This window comes from Saccopteryx leptura, chromosome 11 (assembly GCF_036850995.1).
Source record: "Saccopteryx leptura isolate mSacLep1 chromosome 11, mSacLep1_pri_phased_curated, whole genome shotgun sequence".
Classification (NCBI taxonomy): domain Eukaryota; kingdom Metazoa; phylum Chordata; class Mammalia; order Chiroptera; family Emballonuridae; genus Saccopteryx; species Saccopteryx leptura.
The window spans coordinates 603,123-628,252 of NC_089513.1; the positions used below are offsets into that span (position 1 = coordinate 603,123).

General features: G+C 54.4%; 1 protein-coding gene across 5 annotated transcripts in view; it reads right to left on the reverse strand.

Annotated features, from left to right (window-relative positions):
• Positions 1-26: 26 nt before the first annotated feature.
• KCNG2 (potassium voltage-gated channel modifier subfamily G member 2) overlaps positions 27-25,130 on the reverse strand; it is a 41,322-nt gene continuing 16,218 nt past the window's right edge. For 4 of the 5 annotated variants that reach the window (XM_066353450.1, XM_066353447.1, XM_066353448.1 and 1 more), the window contains 2 exons: positions 18,066-18,745; positions 27-2,736 (listed from right to left, as the gene is read on the reverse strand). In XM_066353450.1, the coding sequence (XP_066209547.1) occupies positions 1,939-2,736; positions 18,066-18,707 (1,440 nt within the window). In that variant the 5' untranslated portion in view covers positions 18,708-18,745 and the 3' untranslated portion in view covers positions 27-1,938. Of the gene's footprint in view, positions 2,737-18,065; positions 18,746-19,561; positions 19,639-25,130 lie in introns of those variants that run through there. The other variant, XM_066353449.1, reaches the window with a different exon arrangement.

Genomic DNA, 25,130 nt, shown 5'->3' on the forward strand with positions numbered 1-25,130 from the left:
TGGGGCACAGCTCTGGCCCCTGTCCTGTGAGACAGGCTCCGTCGGAACAGACCAGCCCCTATGACAGTGACCTGCAGGAACCAGGGTAGATGCGTGATGGGAGTTGGGCAGGCCTGGCTGTGCACACAGGTGGGCAACAGGTGTTGGGCCAAGTGCCGAGCCCGCCTGCTGGTCCACCCTGGATGGCTCCATTTTCCCACCTGGTGTGAGCAGACACGAGCACCTGAGGAAGCAAACAGTGGCTGTGGATCCTCAGCTCAGTCTGACCCCTGGAACATTCCCTGGTCCCAGGTTCACTGACTGATAGACTCAAGAGGTGGAGCCCAAGTCACGCTGTGCCTCTGACAGGTGGTGGGTGTGAGGAGGAGGACAACAGAGGTAAACAAGGCTTCTCATGGTGGCCTAGCCTGCCTGTCCCTGCAGAGCCTGGCCTCAGCATGGACATGCCACTTCTTCCCAATTTGGGGTCTGTTCCTGGCTGGTCCCTGGAACACTGAGCCCCATCCTGGGGAGATCAGGGCCAGTGAGAGGGGGGCACTTGGAGTGGAGGGCACACCAGGCTGTGCAGGTACAGTGCTGTCTGGGAAGGGGCCCCACACGTGGCATGTCCTGACTGACTCCTATGATCACAGGGACCCTTCCTGGTCCCTAAACCCTTGTTCCCTGGGGAGGATGCTGGCACTGCCCAAGAGGGACTCAGCGAGCTATGCAGGAGGGGTGGCACTTTTATTGGTTGCAGGAACATGGCAGAAAAATACTGCAGGAGGCACTACTCGCCCCTGCCTCCCCCTCTTTCCCCAGCTTTGGTTCCCCACCAGGACTCCTGCCAAAAGCCAGGAGGAGTGGTGGTGGGTAGGTGCCTTGCAGCAGTGGGGCCTCTGAGTGATGCAGGTCCCCCTCAGGCAGGGGCTGTGGCGGCCATGTCCCAGGTGTCCCAGCTCAGCTCATTAAAATGAAAGAGTGCAAAGCGTGTTTGGGAGAGTTCCCTTCCTCATCTCCAGAGAAAGGCTCATACCTCAGTGACAACCGGCTTCTAACAGCTGCATGCCCAGGGTCCCTCCCCCATCTCCTTCCTGAACCCCCTCCAGGGCTGGAACACCAGGGAAGTGAGGGTAGGATGTGTCCCCAGGCAGCTGAAAGGGTGGAGGCGGTTCAGGGGAGAGCAGTGAGGAGGCGGCCCAGGTAGATTCTGGCAAAATAGTGCTGGGGAAGGAGGCTAGAGATCAGGGCTGGACCCCCAAAGGAACTGGGGGGCTGTGAACATCAATGTGACACCTCTTTGCTTGTCACTTGGCAGCAATGTGGGCTTCTGCAGAACTGGATGCATGAGGAAGGCCTTCCTCCCGTGGGGCACAGCCCACCTGAGTGAGCGGCAGAGCAGGGACAGCCCCCCTCCCCTGGGAACTCCTCCCCCAAGACTGCTCCTCCAGGACTAAAGACCCATTATGTCGCCCCCCCCCCCCCCAACTGCCCCCTGGACTTTTGGGCTGAAGAGCAGGGAAGGGTTAGGCTGAGGCCTGGTGATAGTGTTACCTTTTGGTATTGCTACAGGCTTGGAAGTTCTGGAGCTTCTTGAATTTATTTTAGCTAGTCATGGAGTCCAAACTTCAAAGGGAAATACAAGGAAAGAGGACAGGCTGGGGTGCCCTCTAGGAAATTTACTCAAAGTGCAGGATGGCTTCTGATGCCACCTCTAGGGCAGGTCAGTCCAGGCTGAGTTCTGTGGCGACGTTTGTCGCTGCAACATGCACGTGGACTAGATACACGCCAACAGGAGCGAGGCCCCTTTGGCCTTTGGGAGATGGTGTCCCAAGGTCGGTCCCTGCCCCTCTGTGTGGTGGGAGGCAAGGACTGTGATTCTGTTTCTAAAGCTTGTGAGAAGCAGCCTCCGGTGACACATAGGCCCAGCCACCTCTGGGCGCAGGGTTCCTGCCCAGATCAGGCTGGTCCTGCGCGTGCCCATGCGCGGTCCGCAGAGTCCCCTGCCGTGCCAGCGCCGTCGGGACCCTGTGAGCTGTCCTCGGTGGCGCTGGCAGAGCGCGTGCTGTCCTCACGCAGGACCGGCTCAAGGCTGGTGGTGCGCTGCTGCTGCTCCTTGAGCTCCGAGTAGGAGCGCGAGAAGGTGTGGAAGATGGAGGTGACCGGGAAGGCCATGAGCAGGATGCCGCTGAGGATGCTGCTCAGCGCCACCACTTGCCCGGGCAGGCTGCGTGGCACCATGTCGCCGTAGCCCACGGTGGTCATGGAGATGACAGCCCACCAGTAGCTGGCCGGCACACTGGAGAAGTCGCGGCCCGCGCCCAGCTCGCGCTCGGCCAGATGCACGAGCGGGGCGAACAGGGCCATGGCCACACAGAGAAAGAGCAGCAGCAGCCCGAACTCGCGCGCGCAGCGGCGCACGGTCAGGCCGAGCGATCGCAGCCCAAGCGAGTGGCGCGCCAGGCGCATCACGTAGAGCACGCGCAGCGCACGCAGCAGCCGCAGAACCAGCCCCGCGCGCTCTAGCAGTTTGTTGCCGCCCGCGCCCGCCCGCTCCGCGCCCCCGGCCGCCAGGCCCACCAGCAGCGACACGTAGAATGGCAGGATGGCCAGGATGTCGATGATGTTAAGCGGCGTCCGTAGGAAGGCGCACTTGCTCTCAGCTTGCAGCGAGCGCAGGAGGAACTCGAAGGAGAACCAGGCCACACACACCGTCTCGAGCACGAAGAGGTTGCGACATTTGCGGGAGCACTCACCCTGGGGAGGAGAGGGACACGTGTTGGGGGCAGGGAGGCCCGCGCCCTCCGTTCCCCAGGAAGGGGTTGTCACACCCAGGCCATCCTGACTCCCGACCCCAACCCAAGTGCCTCTGTAGGAGGTTCGGGGTATCCACAAAATGCCTCATTCCTGTAAAAAAAAAAAAAAAAATTAATTGGAGATTGGCTTTTTGCATGAGCTCAGCTGACCTGCCTCACAGCAAAACGGGTGAAAAGCATTTTAAAAAACAACCATTTAAAGCCTCTGGAAACAGTCCTAAGGGCAAGCAGCAAATGCAACATTTCTTCAAGAAAGACTATGAAAATCTGTGAAAGAAGGCCAGAGTGTGCTATTGGAACCAAGCCTCTCCCTGCTCCTCCCCCCAGGGAGGAGACTGTACTCCAGAGACTACAACCAAGGGTTCTGGACTCCAGATGGGGGGGGGGAGGGTTTCTCCCCAGCAGGAGGCTTTAAACTTTTTTTTTTTGTATTTTTTCTGAAGCTGGAAACGGAGATAGACAGACAGACTCCCACATGCGCCCGACCGGGATCCACCCAGCACGCCCACCAGGGGGCGATGCTCTGCCCCTCCGGGGCGTCGCTCTGTCGTGACCAGAGCCACTCTAGCGCTTGGGGCAGAGGCCAAGGAGCCATCCCCAGCGCCCGGGCCATCTTTGCTCCAATGGAGCCTCGCTGCGGGAGGGGAAGAGAGAGACAGAGAGGAAGGAGAGGGGGGAGGGGTGGAGAAGCAGATGGGCGCTTCTCCTGTGTGCCCTGGCCGGGAATCGAACCCGGGACTTCTGCACGCCAGGCCGATGCTCTACCACTGAGCCAACCGGCCAGGGCACCAGCAGGAGGCTTTAGCTACTCCTCCTGCCCCTGGCTGCCTGCTGCAGGAGCATCCCAGGCAAGTGGGGTGGAGAAGAGGGCTCAGCTGACACCTGTGCTCTGTGCTGAGCCCTCGTTCCACACCAGGCATCTCACTAAACAAGTCCTACGCAGTAGCTCACAATCACATTGGAGTTCAGCCAGTGAGCAGGGCCCTGAGGAAAGAGTCTCTCCTCCAGTGGCTATGGGAGGGGCACCTCTCCAGATCTGCACCCATGCCCACTGGAGTTCACAGCCACATGAGAAGTGGTGTGGCTTGCTGCTTCTAGGTTTGGGGCAGGTTTTGTTTCAGCAATTTCTGATGCTTGTTCATCCCTGGAGGGCAGTCAAGTCTCATCCAGTATTTAGGGCTGCTCACCTCATGCTGCCTGGGCTAGTGGAAAGGCTTTGAGTCCAGCTCTGAGCCTCATGAAGCAGTACGGCAGGGGGTGGAGGACTCTGAGCCCCATTGCTAACCCTGGAGGACACACCCACCCATCCCCAGGAGGGGTTTTTGTCATGCCTCTATGTTCAGTTGGGTTTCAGCTCAGAGGTTCAAGGGAGCGAGCAGTAACTGGATTTGGGGAAAACCGTATCCACAAGTTTTCGGTTAGAGACAGTTGGGGCCCATGCAGACAGGGATGGACCTGGTTAGAAACCCAGTCTCAGCTCTGGCTGGTTAGCTCTGTCGTTTAAGAACGTCATCCTGAAACAGGGTTATGGGTTTGATCCCAGTCAGGGCACACACGGGAAGCAATCAATGACAGCACAACTGAGTGGACCAACAAATGAATGCTTCCTTCTCTCTCTCTCCTCGCTTCCCTCTCTCTCTCCTCTCTCTATCTCTCTCTATGTCTATTTAAAAAAAATTTTTTTTTATTGAGAGGCAGGGAGGCAGAGAGACAGACTCCCACATGCGCCCGGACAGGGATCCACCTGGCATGCCCACCAGGGGGCGATGCTCTGTCCATCTGGAGCATTGCTCCGTTCCTCAGCTACTGAGCCATTATTTTAGTCCCTGAAGCGGAGACCAGGGAGCCATCCTCAGCACCCGAGGCCAACTCGCTGGAACCAATCAACCAATCTAGCCATGGCTACAGGACGGGGGAGAGAGAGAGACAGAGAGAGACAGAGAGAGGAAAGGGAATGGGAGGGATGGTGAAGCAGATGGTTGCTTCTCCTATGTGCCCTGACCAGGAAGCGAACCCAGGACATCCATGTGCCAGGCTGATGCTCTATCACTCAGCCCACCAACCAGGACCTCTGTATTTCTTTAAAAATAAATAAATAAATAAAATTAAGTCCTGGCTGGATAGCTTGGTTGGTTGAGGCATCCTCCTGAAGTGTAGAGGTTGCTGGTTCAATCCCCATTCAGGGAAGATATAGGAGCAGCTCGATGTTCCTGGGTCTTTCTTCCAAAAAAGAAAAAAGAAAAAAAAAAAAGAAAGAGCCCAGTCTCCACCCTGAGGAAGGGCTTAGGAGGGAAGCCACCATTCTCAGGGACCTGGGTGGAGGGAGTTAGGATGCCAGGACAGGGGAGTGATGGAACTCTGGGACCTCTACCTGATCAGAGGAGCCTGATGACTTCAACATGCGGCACCTGTAGTGGTCCTGGGAAGCGCCGCCCCAGACACACACCCTGCAACACGCCGTGTCCTGTGTCTGGCTGACTACAGCCTGGCTCCTGTCTCAGTACAGGCATTCAGCCAGGTGCAGTGTGAACCCTCATGGGGGAGCAGAGACCACCATGTTCGGGGAGAAGATGGCCCAGACCCAGGGCCTCTGTGGCAGTGGTCCAGGATGGTCCCCTCGCCCACGCATGAGCAGTGAGTGACCCGTGTCTCAGCTGCAGCCAGACCCATCTTAGTGGATTTGGGAGGAGATGGGCCTGTGGGGCCCATGTCCTCTCCCCTGGCCTTTTCTTAAAGACCAGCTGTGCAGGTTAATTGGAAGGAGCTATTTCTGAAACCTTTAACCCAGAAACTAGACCCTGGTTTATCATAATTGGGCACACCTGGCCTGTTTGACCAAAACAGGGTCACAAATCTTTCAGCTGGCTCATCCGGTTTTGAAGCCCGCTCCCCACCCCCACGCACCGCTCCACACTCTTCTGGCTTTTGCTTGTGTTTCACAGATACTCGGGGCTTTCGTGACTGAGGCTTCAGGCCAGGGGCTCGCGTTTCATCATGGGTTCCTGCACCAAGTGCAGCCGCCCTGCCGCCCTGATGGAAGCCTCTGGTCAGCCTGCTCAGCCAGCCCGGAGCCACCCTTTCCGCCCATCAGTACCCGCCTGACTCTGGCGTGGGCGGGCGCCCTGCCGGCTGCTGCCCGGCCAGCGCTGTTGGGGCTACACGAGGGGGCTCTGGTCCAGGTTCCTGGGCTGTTTGGAAAGGACAAAGTCCGACAGACGCTTCTGAAGGGTAAGAATGTGTGGGCTGAGGCAGCAACGGCCGAGGCCGGGCCTCATTTCTGTCTTTCAGTGGGTGGGGCCTGACACCCTCGCACCACCCTTCAGGTCCCCGTGGTGTTCACACATCACCCTCCTGCTCTCACCAGCTTTCCTGGCAGGGCCTACGGTCCCCACACACTGGACACAGCCTTCCCTACGGTCGCCAGCTCCACCCCGGGTGAGCGCAGCCATCCTCAGCATCCCACCCAACCCCTCGCTCCCAGACCTGCTTTGACACGACCCCCACCCCCGCCCACCAACGCCACATTCTCAGGGTATTGGCGCTGGCCTGTTGTGAATCTCTAGTCCCACTGATACACTGTCCTGCTTGGTGGAAGGTCACAAGACACTGTGCCCCTTACAGGTGACCGCCTGGGACCTGACTGCCCAGCTGTAAAGTCTGTACAAGCTGGTGGCTCTGAGTCCAGCTCCTTCCTTAATTTTCTTTCCAGGATCGAAACTGGGTCTCCTCCAATTACTTGTGGCTCAAGAACCAAAAGTCGGCTGCCCGCCAGAACGCAGCTCAGTGACCGTGTGCAGCTTGAGCTAATTACAGACACTTCTGAGGCCGTGAAGAGGGCAGCTGCCAGATAGCAGACGTGTGCACGTCCCTAATCCCTATGTGAACCGCGTCACCCTTACCAAAAAACCCAAACAGCAAAACAGCTCAGAGTGTTCTTCGGGGATCCAGCTGCAGGCGGGGCAGGTGGGCTGGATGAGTGCTGAGAGACCCCTGGAGGGCCACCCACCCAGGCAGAAGTGGCCTGGGGTACAGGTCAGGCCAGCTCCAATGCCAGGGGTGGTGACAGCGGTCCAAGCCAACTTTTGGAAAAGAAATGTTTTGGAAACCGTGTCAGAAGGCACGGCCTCCCCTCACTTGGCACCAACCGTGATTTTATTTTCTTTTTTTTTTTTTTTTTTTTTTTCCCATTTTTCTGAAGCTGGAAACAGGGAGAGACAGTCAGACAGACTCCCGCATGCGCCCGACCGGGATCCACCCGGCACGCCCACCATGGGGCGGCGCTCTGCCCACCAGGGGGCGATGCTCTGCCCATCCTGGGCATCGCCATATTGCGACCAGAGCCACTCTAGCGCCTGGGGCAGAGGCCGAGGAGCCATCCCCAGTGCCCGGGCCATCTTTGCTCCAATGGAGCCTTGGCTGCGGGAGGGGAAGAGAGAGACAGAGAGGAAAGCGCGGCGGAGGGGTGGAGAAGCAAATGGGCGCTTCTCCTGTGTGCCCTGGCCGGGAATCGAACCCGGGTCCTCCGCACGCTAGGCCGACGCTCTACCGCTGAGCCAACCGGCCAGGGCCCGTGATTTTATTTTCTAGTGAAAATAAGACCGAAGCTCGGGGCCAAGACTCTTCAGTGACAGAGGCTGTGGGGCCCTCGGGAGAGAACTGCCCCCAGCATGTCCACCCCCAGCTTTGTTCTCATTCCAGAGCATCAGAAATTCAGCAGCATGAGCCCTGCCAAGGACACTGCTGGCTCTGGTAAACAAGGTGGAGGGAGTCAGGGTTGGGGGGTCTTCTCTGTCAGCCAATGGCTGAGCACCAGTGGAGCCCTGGGCTGCAGCCTGGCTGGAGGCTTTGGCTGTGAGTGTCACAGTGCACCTGAGGTTTACGGGCTCTCCTGCTCATCTCGTCCATGATTAGTCCCCAGACTGTTCCCATCTCTTTGCTGCTTTCTGTACTTTCTAGACACTGATGCCCACGTCTCCATCCATCCAAAATGGACATAGTGTAGCCAGCAAAATGGGCCATCGTTCCACTTCTGTCCACAGACTGGACACTGCAGATAAATCCTGCAGACGGCACTCACTGTCACAGACGTGTTTACTCATCATGACTTTGTGTGCTGAGCTATCTTTAGCCTCCTGTAAGTACCTAGAATAAAACAACTCATTTTGCTAACTATGAGTCTATAATAAGTTGACTTTGAACTGAATTGAGGTTTATGGTTTCCAATTATCTATGAGAAAAGGCTCTTGCAGTGCAAACAGAAAAGAGGGACTATTCTATCCACTTTAAAGAACAGATTATTAAAAAAGCATCAGTCACTTAGAAATAACAAACATGCTCATTTCAAGTCACCTGTGCTGACAGGCTCTCGGCTGGTAGTCTGCACTGTCTCTGGGCACCAGGTAGCCAGAGAACCCCGAGGCCGTGAGCCCTCGGGCCCTCAGGACAGCCTAGGTTTTCTGCAGGACCCGCTGCTGTGGCCAAATCTGAACAAACGTCTTCAGGGCCAGTTCCTGACCAGATCTGTCCTGCAAAGCCCGCAGGCTTGCGGGCCACCCTACGCCATCTTCCCCTTTGGGAATTCTGGGCTCCTGGGCCCCATCTGTGGACTCTACCTCGGTGATTCCACGTTGTGCACTTACACCTGTCATCGATGTCATTGCTGGCATCACTGCAGGGAGGATGCTGGATGTGTAGCAGCTAAGTGATTGGAATCCACGCTGGCTGACACCTGCCTTCACCAGCCAGGCCTGGGAGGCTCCCAGGTCCCCTGCAGGCCCCTGGGTCCTGTGTGCTCCTGTATTCTCACTGGAGAGTAGATATTCCATATTGAGGAATTTTCAGGCCTGGGAATTCCTTTTTCTCCTGACAGCATCTACCCTGAGCTCTGTGCCCTGACGCTGCATCTGGGGTGACATGCTCACACTGCATACCCGTCCTGTGAACAGAAGCTGCCTGCAACCCACCGACCTGTCCTAAAGTGCTGCTGCGTCCCCAGTGCCTGCCTGGGGATTGCCTCTGACATGCAGAAGGTGCCGCCCCGCGCCCCAGGTCCACTGCCCTGGCTCAGGTCCAGGGCAGGGCTAGCGCTCGAGTCCCAGGAAGTGGTATGTACTGTGGCCTCCTGTCCACACAGACCAGACTCTCTGGAGAGCGACCTCCAAGCACTAACAGAGAGTGGGCTACCTGAGCGTGGTGCCGTCCTCTGGGACCCCTGGACCTGCCTGCACCCTCTTATTCTGTTTCCTCAGGGCCTCACAGCAGGGTCCGGAGTGACCCTGACCTGGACTGAGAGCAGGTGGGAGGCGGAGCTTCCTTTGATGCCACACCCTGGAGTAACTTCCAGTTGGTAGGCTTCTAAAAACCAGTTTACTTTCATTTTGGTAATTTTTCTAAATGTGTTGAACTCCCAAGAACCATCATGGATGAGCCTCGTCTGGCTGCGTGTGCTCAGGGCCCGGGTCAGAGCCGTGTTATCAAGGACTGGCTTTTACATTCTCACCCACACTGTTCTGCCCCTCGTGTCCCCTGCCGGGGCCTGAGTGGGCGCTCTGGGGGCTTCCTACAGGAGTGCAACCAGCCCTGTGTCCACATGGTGGCTGTTCAGGAACAGGACTCAGGCCTCCTTCTGGGCACACACGCTCTGCCAAGGAGGCAGCAGGAGGGTCATGTGGAGCCCAGGCCAAGCTGTCCTGGGCACTCTGCTCTGTGCTGCTGCTGCCTTCCATCCAGGGGCCCCAGGGGCTCGGCTCAAATTCCAGGTGTTGGGAGCTGCCCGCTGCCCAAAGACCCAAGATGCCATGAGGGAGGGTGAGGAGTAGCTCCTGCTGTGAGAGTCGCCACTCCGTCCCTCGCAGGTGATGGACAAATACACCCTGGTCCAGCCAAACACTGGGATAATTGTTCAGCAATGAAAGCAAACGAGCTGCTGAGCCACGGAGACCTGGAGGAGCCCGAAATGCACATCACTAAGTGAAGGAAGTCGGTGTCAAAGTCGGCATTATATGTGCGCTCCCAACTATGGGGGTCCTCCGGTTACAACAGTCTCGACATACAACGTTTCGAGTTTTCGACGCTCACTCTCATAAAAACTTTAAAAAATTAACAAGTGTTTCACTAATGCCATTAGTTTACTTATGGACTACGTCGTACTTACAGACTAACCTGGAACAATTCTCTAAGAAGGTAGAGAGGCCTGCAGCAGACCCTGCGCCCTCTACATCAGCTGCTTCTCAAGATGAAACACCTGTCATACAGGTAGAATCATCTCCAGCGTCTCCTGCATGCTTCTTAGGCAATTCACCTGACCTAGTATCTCCAGCACCTTCTGCAGGTTCTCCTGCCTTTCCAGCTTCCTCCTCCCAATAGGTCCCTCTCTCCCACCTTGCAATGCTCCTTCCAGTGTGCAAGCCAACCAGAGGAATAAAGATAAGGAACTTTTTTTACACCAGTATTTTTATGTCCTTTTCCTTTTTCTGTGGCTTAGTTGTGTTTTTATGTTTTAGATCAGTGCGGTAGTCAACCTGGTCCCTACCGCCCACTAATGGGTATTCCAGTTTTCATGGTGGGTGGTAGCGGAGCAACCAAAGTATAAATAAAAGGATAAATTTAACTAAGTTGTTTTATAAAGACTTATTCTGGCCTGACCAGGTGGTGGCGCAGTGGGTAGAGTGTTGGTCTGGGATATGGAGGACCCAGGTTCGAGACCCCGAGGTAGCCAGCTTGAGTGCAGGCTCATCTGGTTTGAGCAAAGCTCACCAGCTTGGACCCAAGGTCGCTGGCTCAAGCAAGGGGTTACTCAGTCTGCTGTAGCCCCATGGTCAAGGCACATATGAGAAAGCAATCAATGAACAACTAAGGTGTCACAATGAATAACTAATGATTGATGCTTCTCATTTCTCTCCATTCCTGTCTATCTGTTCCTATCTATCCCACTCTCTGTCTCTGTAAAAAAAAAAAAAGATTTATTCTGCCAAACTTAGCGAAAATCCGACATAAAGTACTTGGTAAGTAGTTATTATTATATGTTTTAACTTGCTGTAACTATGCTTTATAAATTTTATAAAGTAAAGTTACTCCCCTACTTTATAAATCACCATTACTGTGGAACTGGTGGGCGGTTAGAAAATTTTACTAATAGAGATACAAAAGTGGGCGGTAGGTATAAAAAGGTTGATTACCCCTGTTCTGCTTGATGATTTTACAACTGAGTTATCATAGGTAAGTGACTTAGGCTAGGGTATGTTTTGACTTACACCAAAATTCAGGTTACATCGCTGTCATAAGGAACAGAATTGTGTCATACCCCAAGGACCCCCTGTACATGACTTTCTGGAAAAGGCAAAACTATGGAGAGAGTAAACAGATTGATGTTTTGCTAGGGATTGGGGGTGGGAGGAAGGGTGAACTGGTGAGCACAGAGGGTGCTTAGGGCAGGGGAGCCACTCTCTCTGACATTGATGGTGGACACATGACATTCGACCTCTGTCCAATCCCACAGGTTGGTAAACCATGGACTGTGGGTGACAATGATCTCTCAGTGAGGGTCCATCACTGTAACAAAGTTCCCATATGGTGGGGAAGGTGGGTAACGGGGAGGCTGTGCAGATGGAGGCGGGGCACATGGGAAATCATAACACCTTTCCCTCAATTCTGCTGTGACCCTAAAGCTACTCTAAAAAAAGAATCCTGTAGCTTCTACTTTGGGCATTTGAGCATAGGTCTTTTTTTTTTTCAGATAAGCACAAATCTAAAACTCGGATCCCCTATTTTTTGTTGTTGTCAGGGTTGCCAAATTTGTGCAGAAAGTAAGAGGGGGAAAGTGTTCTGAAAAAAATGTTTATCCCTTGGTACACCCAGCTGTTTCCAGCACCTCTAAGAGTCCACAGTGGGGTCCCCATGAAAACAGGCAGCACTGCTCAGACGTGGGGGCCAAGGGCTGTCTGGGGCCTTGGAGTACAGTTTTGGGTGGTGTGGAGGGGGCATGGACTCCAGGGGAGGACATGGTGTCCCTGCCACTTGCCCACCTGCCCTCTTGGCAGGAGAGAAAGACGAGGCATCAGGACCTGAGCCCAGATGGGTCTGGCTCCCAGTATGGCCAGGCTATGGCTTGACATTCATTGACCCTGGGTTAGACCAGGTCCCGGATTAGTAAACTCTCTGCCAACAGGACGGCTACAGCAGGACAGCACAGAGTGGGTCATTTAACGAGCAGATACACAGTTCTCTCAGTTCCAGAAGTCCCGGATCCTGGGGCCTGTGGATTCAGGTTCTGGTGAGGCTGCTTCCTGGTTCATAGACGGCCATCTTCTCTGTGGGTTCTCATGCGGTCAGGAGGAAGGGGGTGGGGAGAGCAAGCTCTCGGGGGCTCTTTTATCGGACTTACAGTCCTATTCATGAGGGCCCCATCTCCTAACACTATTGTATTGGGGACTAGGTTTCAATGTATGAATTTTGGGGGAAGTAGCATTCAGTCCACTGTACATGTTCTTTACCAAGAGATCGGTTCTTAATGCAGAAGCCCCGCTGCCTAGGGCCCAGGCCCATATCTCTGCCACACGGGCCTGCATTTAGGACAGGTGATGGCACTCTTCCTGCCACAGCTCCACGGGAGACCCCGTCAGATGGTCCCCTTAAGTCCTGAAGGTGAATTGTCTTGTCTTAGGGCCACGCCTTGTGGGATGTGTCAGTGGACAGAACTTCCAGCCCAAACCACAGACACACAGGCCATGAGACACAGCAAGGGCAGTGGTCAATTTTACGTGTCAAATTGACTGGGCCACGGGGGTCTGGACATTTGGTCAAATATGATTCTGGGTCTATCCGTGAGGGCGCTTTGGAGTGAGATGAACGTCTGAGTTGCTGGACTCCAAGTAAAGCTGATCGGCCTGTTGGTGTGGCTGGGCCTTATCCAATCAGCCAAAAACCTGAATGAAACAGGAAGGCTGACCTCCCCCAAAGCGGGGCCCCGGCCAAGTGCTAGAACATCTTCTGCTGCTCTTCCCAGGCCTCCTGCCTGCCAACCGCTGGTCTCAGGTGCTCCGAGCCTCCATTGTAACTCGAGCCAACTCTTTATAAAATATAAATACACAGAGTGGGCAAAGAAGGTTTACAGTTGTTCGTGTGGAACATAATACAATAATAGTTCACGAATACGAATACAATAAACTGTTTCTTGTACTCACAACTGTGAACCTACTTTTGCCCACCCTGTGTACATATGCCTGTAGGTTCTGGTCTCTGGGGACCCAAACGCAGCCAGACTGGCAGTTATCAGTCCAGGAAAATGCTGGCAGCTCAATATGTGCTCACAGGTGGCAGAAACTTTTGTCACCAGCTTCCCATGCTGTTGCCAAATGTTCTCAGTGCATTTGATCGCTGAAACCCCAGTCGTAAAATCGATAACTAATTATGCAGGTCTTGATTTAATCACATGAGCCTCAAGGAAGAGAATCAAGGACTCCCAGAGCCAGATATGAGCCATAGTGAGAAAGGCCAGATGGCTTCGAGCGGCACAGCCCCACCTGCAGGCCCAAGAAGATGCTGGTTATCCTGCTGGCTGGCACCCAGCCTGCTCCGCCACCCTCCTGGCCCCTGGGGGAGCTCAGCACTGTCCCCAAGCGCCACCCCAGCTGCTGCCACAAAGCAGAATCCCAGAGCTGTTTGCTGGGACACCAGCTTCCATCCACCCCTCCACCCTGTGAAGGCCTCTCCTCCAGGTCACTCTGCAGTGTCCACAGTGGCAGGCCCCTGGGTGTGGTCTTGACCTCTCCTGGCAATGGAGAGAGCACTTAGTCCCAATGGCTGCTCCTCTGTCAACAAATGTCACTCCAGACACCCATACTCAATACTCACTTCTAGATTACTCCACAGTGACGGGTGCTCTGGCCACACATGCACGCTCCCCTGGCGCCTCCATCAAGGTGCCCAGGCCTGAGTGGAGTGTGTTAGCCCCAGCTGGGTTGGGGGCAGGCAGAGGGGGAAGGGCAGCAAACCCACTGGAGATACCAGAGGCAGCGGGAAGCAGGGCTCTCGCCATTCCCTCTGGCTTGGGGCTTCTCTAGTGAGGGGAGCTGGGAGGTTTGGGTCAGCCTGCCTTGTTGAGCACAGGGCTGCCTTGCTGTCCCAGGTCCTGAGGAGTCCCTCCACTCGGAGCCTGGTCTCTGCTCACTGACAGGGTGACAGACGGCAGTACCCCCAGCTCTGACCCCTCCCCACTGCCTCTAAGCACAGTGACTGTCTGGGCATCAGGTGGCAGGGACCCCTCTGAGCTATCACTGATGCGACTGTTGTTCCTGAGAACCACGGGAAAGCAAGGCTCCCGTCGGGTGTGGTTTCTGTTGTTTAGAAAGTACGTCTGGGGTCAGAAAATTCAGAACTTCCAGTGGATGTTTAGGGTTTTGGTATTTCTACCCCACAGACAAGATGGGCCCAATGAGCAAGTCAATCAGAGGCCTGGGGCTGAGGACCCGCAAACCTCTTTCCTTGGAAGCTACAGCCACTGTGTGGATAGGCCTGCCATGGACTGGCGCTGAGGAGGAAGCCTGTTTGTGGCTCTGTGAGGAGCGGGCCTTCTGGGATGGGGCTGATGGTCTTGGGTGCATGTCCTCTAGGTCCTGCAGGTGGGAGCCACTGCTCCGGGAAACACGTGTAGCTGGGGCACTGGGTGTGGTGGTGTGGGCTGGGGGTGCCCTGAGGTGCCGCAGCAAGGAAGCACATTTAACTCTGTTGTAGATGCTTTGTTCTTAGATTCTGAGAGCTGTCGGTAACACATGGCAAATGTTTTGCTGAAAGATAATTTAGGATCAAGTGTTCCGCGCGTCTTCTGGGCACTGTTCCCATGCCAGCTCGTCATCACTGGGCACATAACAGGTCCTCACTCCTTCACCATTTCACCTGATCTCCAAGTGAAGCCACAGTTCTCTCCCGGAGACTTTGCAGCTGCCAGCTCGGATATCACAGCACCGAACCTCCATCTAGGTGTCGGCACCCTCAGAGCCCCTCAGACGGGTGGGACTCCATGCGGAAGAAGAAACCCTCATGTCTACTTAGTGTGAGATCGTGTGTACCGCACAGAGAGGGCAGGCACGGCAGCGCCCGGGGCTGCCAGGGTGGCAGGTGCTCTTGTGACCAGGGCTGTCGCGTCGGCAGGGCTGCCTACCTGACGGGGCCTAGAGCACAAACTGCGGCTACGCTGTCACTGTTGTCACAACTGCAGTCGGCCAGGTGAGCCTGGGAGATATCCCTGTCCCATCCCGACCTGTGGCTGTGTCACCTCTCAAGGCAGGAGGGTCGTGCAGGTGAGATGAAGGTAAGGGCCCTGGGCTGGGCAGAGTCCTGGGCTACAAGAACCCAAGGGGTCACAGGTCTTCATGTGAGGGAGGCTGGAGGGTCAGAGGCGATGGGAAGGACCAGAGTGATGACTCTGAGGATGGAGGTGGGGCTTGGGGACAAGCTGGAAGGGCAGGGAGGATTTCCCTGGGACCCTCCATAAGAACCAGCCCACCGGCTACTGCACGTTGGCTCCCCAGACCCCCGAAATTCACCATGTCTGATGGTGGGAGACCCAAGTGTTAGGTGGGACCTCCTCAGCACCCAGGCCTGTCTGTGTGGGCTGGGCTCTCCTCAGGGTGGGCAGGGGCTCTTTCTAGACAGCCCCTGAGTCTGGCCTGGAGCCCCTCCTGGCCAAGGGCCCTCAGTGCCAGTGCCAGGGGCACCTGTGACTGGTGTGCATGCTGCTCCCCAGAATGAGGCCCCAAGCACCAACTCCCAGACAGTCACATTGGCAGCAGCATGTCACCTGACAGCTGCTTGTGCCTGAGTTATGGCTGCGGCTGCGTGGCTCTCCCAAGGCTGCGCCCAGGCCACACCCACGGTCACAGCAGCCAAGGGGAGGAAGTAGCCCTGTGTCCAGCGTGGTCCGTGTGCTGCAGAATGTTGTCCAGCCTTACAAAGGAGGGAGTCTACCACGTGCTGTGTGGATGAGCCCGGAGGGCATTATGCTGTTGGAATAAGCTAATCTCAACAGGACACTTACCCTAGGATCCAGTTACGTGAGGTGGACCGAGGATGCCAGGGCCTGGGGGGGGGGGGCAACAGTGCAGAGTTGTTCGTGGGGACAGATGGTGGTGGTTGCCGCACAACACTGTGAATGTACTTAATAACCCTAAATCGCATACTTATGAATGGTCAAGACAGTAAATTATGTGTATGTTTTTCACACACACTTGACGTTGATGAAACATAAAACTTCTTCCTTTCTGTGGGCAGTGACAACACCTACTGCCGACCCAGCACTGCTGATGTGCAGTGAGCCAGGTGCTTTCTAAAGTCCCTGCACCACACAAAGTCATGTATGCACATGTGCTTACCAACACCGGGTTATTGCTGTTAAATTCGATACTTGGTCTGGGAGACAGGACCTGGGTAGTATGAAGTGGAGCTCTGGGAAATGGGGACGGCGCAGGGGATGGACAAGAATGGTGGGTGACACGGACAAATGAGGATGCCAGAGGTTTCTGCAAGGGCTGGCTCGGCCTTTGGGCTGCTGCAGCCCTAACATCCCCTGTTCTCCGACCCTCTTCTACACGACTTCCATCCTGAATACTGTATGTGTTACTGCTACTTTGAAAACTGAAATATGTCAGGTGTCTTTTTAGCAGCAGAATCCAAAACTTGGACCTGGTTAGTACAACTGGAGACAGCCCAGGAATCAGACACCCAAACAATGAAGGATGCCAAACCAATTTCCTGAAACTTACATTTACATTTAGTCTGCAATCAGAGTTGAACCACTCATGGTCAAGCCCAACTAACAGCTCATGTTTCAGGAGGGGGTGGGACGTCTTAATAACAAGGTGACTCACCAGAGAGCTCTGGGGCAGGGGTCCCCAAACTTTTTACACAGGGGGCCAGTTCACTGTCCCTCAGACCATTGGAGGGCCAGACTATAAAAAAAAAACCCACTATGAACAAATCCCTATGCACACTGCACATATCTTAAAGTAAAAAAACAAAATGGGAACAAATACAATATTTAAAATAAAGAACAAGTAAATTTAAATCAAACTGACCAGTATTTCAATGGGAATTATGGGCCTGCTTTTGGCTAATGAGATGGTCAATGTCCGGTTCCATATTTGTCACTGCTAGCTGTAACAAGTGATATGATGCGCTTCCAGAGCTGTGAGGCGTCACCGGAAGTAGTACTGTATGTAAGCGACGCCATGCTTTGTGGCGCCGCCACATACAGTACTCCAGGAGCACAGGATGCATCCTCTCACTGACCACCAATGAAAGAGGTGCCCCTTCTGGAAGTGCTGCGGGGGCCGGATAAATGGCCTCAGGGGGCCACATGCCGCTCGCGGGCCGTAGTTTGGGGACCCCTGCTCTGGAGTAACCTCCCAGCAACTGAGGCTCTGGCAATGAGCTGCTTTGCCTGAGGCAGGTTCAATTCAGAGTCAGTGCCCCCCCCACAGGGGAGGGGCAGGCAGGGGGGGGCCTATGGGGACTCGTGGGGGGGGGGCTGAGGGTGGTGCCTTCTCAGGAAATGCAGAGAGACATTTTCAGGGCAGCACTCAGCAATGTAACCCCAGGCTTCCTTATTGTGCCCTAAACACTGCAGCCCTGGGCACACAGATGCTGACAGAGAATGACATTTCTACCCACCTTCGGGGCAACCTGTTCACTGGAGGGAAGGGGGACAGGATGTCTGCTGCGTGCTCAGAAAAGCCAGCCCTGGCATGCCTGAAACGGGCACCGGGCTCTGGTGCCCTCAAAGCACAGCAGGTCGCATCCTTTCAGTCCAGGATGACAGCGCTTGAGCACACAGCCCCTTGGACCTTAGTGGTACTGAATGTCTCAGCCTTTTGTTGACCAGGTTTCCGAGGCCTGTGGAGAAGGAGTGGAGGCGGCCTGCTGACCAGACGCAGCCTAGATGAATTCCCGAAGCCAGCTGTAGTCGGAGCCTCTTGTGTGAGCTCACAGCCCCGCAGAAATGTCAGCCAGCGAGAAAAGCGCTTGCTCAGGGCAGATTGCCAAGCAGGCCAAGGTGGGCCCAGCGCTCGTGGTCGCAACCACCAGTGACAGATGTGTTTCTGAGACTAGTCGCTCTGCGGGCGCACCCTCGAACCAGCGCCGTCCAGGCCCAGGTCCCAGACGATGGCCTAAGCCTTGGCCCCACTGCCCCCATCCTCCCATCAGGCCACCCCAGCCCGGCCCCGCTCCCGGCCCGGCCCCGCCCCCACCCGCAGCCCAGCCCCTGCCCACGCTCACCCGCTCCTCTTCTGCGCGGATGTCCGGCATGGTGCTCAAGCAGAGGCCAACCGCCGTGACGGCCACGAAGGCCACAGACACGCAGGCGAAGAGCTTGCCAGCCATCCCCGAGTGCGGGTTGTCCACCACGTCGCGCAAACGCCGCCGGCTGCGGGCCAGCCGCCCGCCAGGCCCCAGGGTGCAGCCCGGACTCCCCGGCGTCCCGCGCTCCGCAGGCCCCGTGCGCGCCTCGGCCGCTTCCTCCTCGCGGCGGCGCAGGCGGCGCAGGCAGCAGCGCTCTAGCCGCGCCTCGTCGATGCCCCAGTAGGCCAGCTCGTCGCGGAAGGCCAGAGCGCATGGGCCGCGCAGCAGCCGCAGCTTGCCGGCGTGCAGTAACGCCACGATGGCACGGAAGGCGCAAGGGCTGCGGTCGAAGAAGAACTCGTCGCGGCTCACGTCGTAGTCGTCACACACACGCAGCAGCTCGTCGTGGCCACGGCAGGCGCGCAGGCGTTCGAGGCGCGGCAGGGGACAGCGTGCCAGTGCGGCCCAGGCCAGGCGCACCCTGCAGCCACCCACGTTGATTATGACATGCCGGGTGCGGGTCCCACCACCACCGCTGCTGCTGCCGGGGGGCTCCGCAGGCCCGGGCAGCAGGGCCATGGCCCCATGCGCAGCGCTGGGGGGGCAGGAGGCTGGTCCTGTGAAAGGAATGGAGCTCACGTTAGGCTGGGGGACACACAACCATCCACGTGCAGGACCCTTGGGCTTGGGGACCCGGTGGAACCAAGGGCTTCCTCTGGCCTGCCTACTTGGTTCTTCTCTCTTGTACACCTGCCACCTAGAGGTGACCCATATAATGGACCACAGCCTTTCCCGCAGACCCAGGTTAAGTGGTGGCCTGCCTCAATTTATCTCCTAGGACCTAGAAACTTAGCTGACCAGCCTGCAGAAGGAAGCCCGCCCTGCAGAGGCTGTCTGAGGAGATCACGCCAGGACCAGATGTCAGCATGTTTCCTGACCATCATCCCATAGAGGTCGAGGGGAAGGAGGGCTGCTTTAAACCTAAAAGGGTTTGGTCATCCCTGCCCGGGCGCAGGAGGCTTTGACTCCAAGTTCCACATCCCCGTGGTGCCTGTATTAAATTATAGAACAGGCTGGCTGACTTTTTTTATAGCCAAATTAAATGTGTGCTCCAAATTCTCTGAAGGTAAGAATATTCATTAAAATAATATTTAAAGAACCAGATAATTAGCATAACCTGGAACTTTCACTGTTAAGGGTTTTCTTCCCCCCAAATATACATTTACAAATATAAAAATAAATTGTATGCTACTTTTAAGATTTTAAGAAAAAGACCTCAAAGTTCAATAGAAAAAACAGGCAAGTTGTTACAATGTTTACAGTAAAGGGGGGAGGGGGGGATTTAAGCATGAAAAGATGATCAACTTCATTCATAATGGCAAAAAAAAAAAAAAGGTCTCAAATTGCCACAAGGGCCCTGGCCGGATGCTCACTCCGAAGTGCAGAGATTGTCGGTTCGATCCCCGGTCAGGACACATACAGGAACAGATCAATGTTTCTGCCTCTCTCTCTCCCTTCCTCTCTCACTAAAATCAATACAAGAAGAAAAACGTATTACAGTTTAAGAGTTGGATGAGACACTCACGTCCAGTGTGTCAGTTGGTCTCTCAGACACATTTATGTCTGATGGGCGGTGAATTGTACAGCCCTGTTACAGGAGGAGGAGCATCTGAACTAATCCTATGGGAAGCAGGGAACGTGTTGGGCTCCAATCCCAATGCAAGGGTGTTGAGGGGAAAAATTACCTACTGGTAAAGGTTGTAAGATTTCTTTGTCTAGTTCTAGGTAAAATATGCGAGTGTGTGTCTAATTCCTACCTGCACAATAAGTTTGAGGTTGGCATTCTGGCCTGGGAAACTCCAAGCCAAGAAATGATTTTTCATAAAAAGTTTTACGTGGGTGACATCTCTGAGGCATGTGTTGGAACCAAACACATACTCAGTCTGGAGAAGTGCTTCTCAGTGGGGTGACTCTGCCCAACAGGGGCATTTGGCAAGGCCTGGGCACATACTGACTGTCATGACTGGGTGGAAACCAGGGTGTTGCTATAACCTACTGTGCATAGGACAAAGGGCTGGGACCTAGCCCAAAATGTCAACAGTGCTACTGTCTATATCAGTGGTAGTCAACCTGATCCCTACTGCCCACTAGTGGGCGTTCTAGCTTTCATGGTGGGCGGTAGTGGAGCAACCAAAGTATAAATAAAAAGATAAATTTAACTATAGTAAGTTGTTTTATAAAGATTTATTCTGCCAAACTTAGTGAAAATCCAACATAAAGTACTTGGTAAGTAATTATTATTATATGCTTTAACTTGCTGTAACTCTGCTTTATAAATTTTATAAAGTAAAGTTTCTTCCCTACTTTATAAATCACCGTTACTGTGGAACCAGTGGGAAGTTAGAAAATTTTACTACTAACAGAGATACAAAAGTGGACAGTAGGTATAAAAAGGTTGACTACCCCTGGTCTAGAGGGACATGCTCTCAGTCTAAGCCTCATAGGATTCCCAAAGATGAAGCCTCAACTAAGATGAACTTACAAACCAAAATTACAAAACACTCAAGGCAGCAAACCCATATGGGCAAATACCAGTAGACATATGACTAATAGGATTAGGCTCCTAGGAACTTTAGATCATAGAATTATCAAAAAGCACAGAGGAAAAAAGACATCATGAAAAAGATGAGGAGGCTCTAAATAAGAAATGAAGCTTCCAGAAATGAGCAAGTACAGCCAAGGGATGAGACGGAAAGTCTGGAAGGTGAGGTTGGGCTTGGGGGGGGGGGGGGTGTCTCCCAGACATAAGTTTCCACAAGGCACTCGCAAGAGACATCATGGAAAAGCCACACAGGAGGAGGAGAAAGCAAAATGATCTGTTAACCAGGAATCCCAGAAGAAGAGGCAACAATTAACCAGTGGGAGAAATGTGTCAGGATTTAGAATTTCCAGTGTTAAGAATGATGCCAGGCCATGCCTGACCAGGTGGTGGCGCAGTGGATAGAGCATTGGACTGGGATGCAGAGGACCCAGGTTCGAGACCCTGAGGTCGCCAGATTGAGTGCGGATTCATCTGGTTTGAGCAAAAAGCCCACCAGCTTGAACCCAAGGTTGCTGGCTCCAGCAAGGGGCTACTCGGTCTGCTGAAGGCCCGCGGTCAAGGCACATATGAGAAAGCAATCAATGAACAACTAAGGTGTTGCAACACACAATGAAAAACTAATGATTGATGCTTCTCATCTCTCTCCATTCCTGTCTGTCCCTGTCTATCCCTCTCTCTCTCTGGAAAAAAAAAAAGAAAGAAAAAAAAAATGATGCCAGGCCAGATGAGGAAAATTCCATGCCTGGTGTATTAGGGGGGAGTCAAGGGAGCTGTAATCCCTAAAATAAATGCATGCGGCGGAACTTGATGGTCTTGGGGAGCAAGGAAGCTTTTGCTCTTTTACTCCTGGGGAAAGATGTGCATGAGTGCTGACTGCCTGCGGCCGCAGGGCCTCCCTGGCTTCCTGGCTGCGCTGTTTTCAGCGTGACTCCCCAGAACGCTTGGTAACCGGGGCTGGGACGCACTCAGCTGGTCACCGTGGAAGGCCAGGCTCTGCTCCTTCCTGAGGCAAACACCCTCAGAGGCCAGGAGAGCATCTTTCTGTCTCCTTGCTCTTCCCATCCTGGAGTCCTGCCTGGAGCAGACTCACCATCCATCCTGGGAGCACTGAGCCCACTGCCCACGCAAGCCTGCTAATGGAACCAGCACCTGGCAGGGGACCAGCACCCTCAGCACCAGCACCCTCAGCACCAGCCGGCTTCCAGAGAACAGAAAACAAATGAGGGAGGAGATGCCAATTAGGGACAGCAGAGCTGGCAGAGGGTGTGTGAGTGTGGGTGTATGAATGTGTGTGTATGGGCATGTAAGTGTGGGAGCATATAAGTGTGAGCGTATAAGCATGTGAGTATGAACATGTTAGTATGGGAATGTGGGCGTGAGTGAGCAGAGTATGGGCATGTAAGTGTATGAGCTTGTAAGTGTGAGCATGTGAGCGTGGGCATGTGAGTGTGAACATGTTAGCGTGGGAGTATGGGGGTGAGTGTGAGCATGTGTGCAGTGCTTCCTCATCTAAGCAAAAGGCCAGCCTTCAGATGTTTGAGATACAGTTGAGTTCAAATACTCTGTAATTGAATTTCCCATCCGAATTCAGGCTTGAAGACATGAACTGGAATGGACTAAAACCTCTGCAGTAGACCATGAACTTTTAGATTTCAAAAGAAGCAAAGTATTATTTTCTAGGAGAAATTTCTTGTGCAAAAAGAGACAGCTTTCAGCCCTGGTTGAGTGGCTCAGTGGATAAAATATCATCCCAGCATGATGAGGTCACAGGCTCGACCCCCCCCCCCCCAGGGCACACACAAGAAGCACACAACTGAATGGAACAAGTTGATGCCTCTCTCTCTCACACGCACAATCTCTTTCATATCAGTGGTAGAGAAGGTGAGCTTTAAAAGGAGACTCTGATCAGATTGGGCAGATGAAGCAATTCTGTTGGGTAACCCTGACCCCCACATTTTATTCCCCATCCCCCTAGCTCCCCATGTCGCCTGACACCCACATTCTTGTGGTCCCCAGGTCCCCATGACCGCCAGTCCTCCTGGCCCCATCCCGCAGGGCCTGTGCACACACCCAGTGGATTCCCGGCTGCTGGCATATGGTCTCTTTGCTGTCTCCCTCTCCCCTCCCCTCCCCTCCCCTCCCCTCCCCTCCCCTCCCCTCCCCTCCCCTCCCTTCCCTATGCTGCTCCTGACAGCCCGACTGGTTTTCCTGGGATTGTCCCTCCAATAAGCCATTTGCTTTTGAGTCCCTATCTTGGGATCTGTTCAGGAGAAATCTGAACTCTGACAGCTGGGAAGTGTGTTTGGAGCCCAGCAGCCTGGGACTTTGTGGAGAAAGGAACATGTGGGGGAAAGCGTCTAAAAGAGAATGTTATCAACAGTTTCATTCCTTTGACTCACGATTTTCAATGCCTCCTCAGCATCATGCAACTCAGAATGGGACTGTTTTCTGTTGTTGAAAGAAAGGACTTTAATGATGCCATTTGGGGCTGCTTTACTGGGTTATTCATAAGAATTAGTGCTACTTAGGATATGTCTTTGTACCCCAAAATGACCAGCTCTGGCCTGCCCATCATCTTCTTCCCTCAGGCAGTTTAGGGAACTTGGATCACTTGTTGTCCAAACTGGGACACTACAGTGTGTCCGTAAAGTCATGGTGCTCTTTTGACCGGTCACAGAAAAGCAACAAAAGATGATAGAAATGTGAAATCTTCACCAAATAAAAGGAAAACCCTCCCAGTTTCTGTAGGATGATGTGGCAGCATGTGCGCATGAGCAGATGATGGTGTAACACTGTGTATACAGCAGAGCCAGTAGAGATGTGGACGGGCCCTGGCCGGTTGGCTCAGCGGTAGAGCGTCGGCCTGGCGTGCGGGGGACCCGGGTTCGATTCCCGGCCAGGGCACATAGGAGAAGCGCCCATTTGCTTCTCCACCCCCCCCCTTCCTCTCTGTCTCTCTCTTCCCCTCCCGCAGCCAAGGCTCCATTGGAGCAAAGATGGCCTGGGCGCTGGGGATGGCTCCTTGGCCTCTGCCCCAGGTGCTAGAGTGGCTCTGGTCGCGGCAGAGCGATGCCCTGGAGGGGCAGAGCATCGCCCCCTGGTGGGCAGAGCTCCGCCCCTGGTGGGCGTGCCAGGTGGATCCTGGTCGGGCGCATGCGGGAGTCTGTCTGACTGTCTCTCCCTGTTTCCAGCTTTAGAAAAAAAAAAAAGAGATGTGGACGGTACAGAGGAAAGTTCAGTGTGTTCTGTGGCTCGCTACATTCGAATCCGTGACCAAAGTGCAATGTGAATATCGGCACGTTTATAACAAGCGCCACCACATAGGAATAACATTACTCGGTGGGATAAGCAGTTGAAGGAAACTGGCAGTTTGGTGGAGAAACCCATTCTGGTAGGCCATCAGTCAGTGATGAATCTGTAGAGGCTATATGGGACAGTTACCTAAGGAGCCCTAAAAAAATCTGTGCGTGAGCCCACATCGAACTGCACTGAATAGGTATGAAACTGGGAGAGTTTTCCTTTTACTTGGTGCAGATTTCACATTTCTATCGTCTTTTGTTGCTTTCCTGTGACCGATCAAAAGTGCACCATGACTTTACGGACACACTGTATTTGGAAGGAACAGGGTACTTTTAACAATGACACCAAGGCACCAGAGCAAACTGAGGCTGTGTGTGCTGCCCTGACCCAGGGTCCCATAGGTGCTGTGACCCAGGAAGGACAGAGGATGTGGATGTGGAGATTGCAGGAAGGAAAGACAGTATCCCAGGAGTGTTAGCTTCCCTTCTGGGACCACATCTCCTCCACACTGTGGGCAGGGTGCCCCCAGGAAGCAGATGGGTGACTCCTTCACCCACTGCCATGGCCCGCAGCTTGGAGCCCAGCCCGCTGGGAAGGGCTGGGGCGTCACCTCAGGCTCCTGTCCAGGCACGTGTCTGTTTCTTACCTAATCCGGAGACAGCCTGCTCAGGCAGCTTGTGAGCTGACTCGCTTGTGAGCGGCACCAGAGAGGGGGCTGAGGGGAGCAGAGGGTCCCTGGAGGCCCCACCCAGCTTCCCAGTGAGCAATGTCGGCGGGCAGGGGGAGTGGGAGGAGAGGCAGTTTGCCTCACATGGCCTTGGATTTCCTAACCTTCTGGTCAGGAGTGGCACCATTAGGCTGTTGGAGGGCCAGTCACCCCACGCTGCAAGCAGGCCAGTGGGCCACCACCATGAGGGCACCACCGCGAGGAGAGGCTCAGGGGGCTGTGATCTCAGCTCAGAAGCCAGGTGCTCTAGGAGGTAGAATGCTTCACACCATAGATATGGCAAGATGGGTAATCCAGCAATTACAGGCTTTTTGATAAGCTGCTCCCCGCCTCTGCATTCGTTTGCGAGTCTTTGTAAATTTCATCACACTTG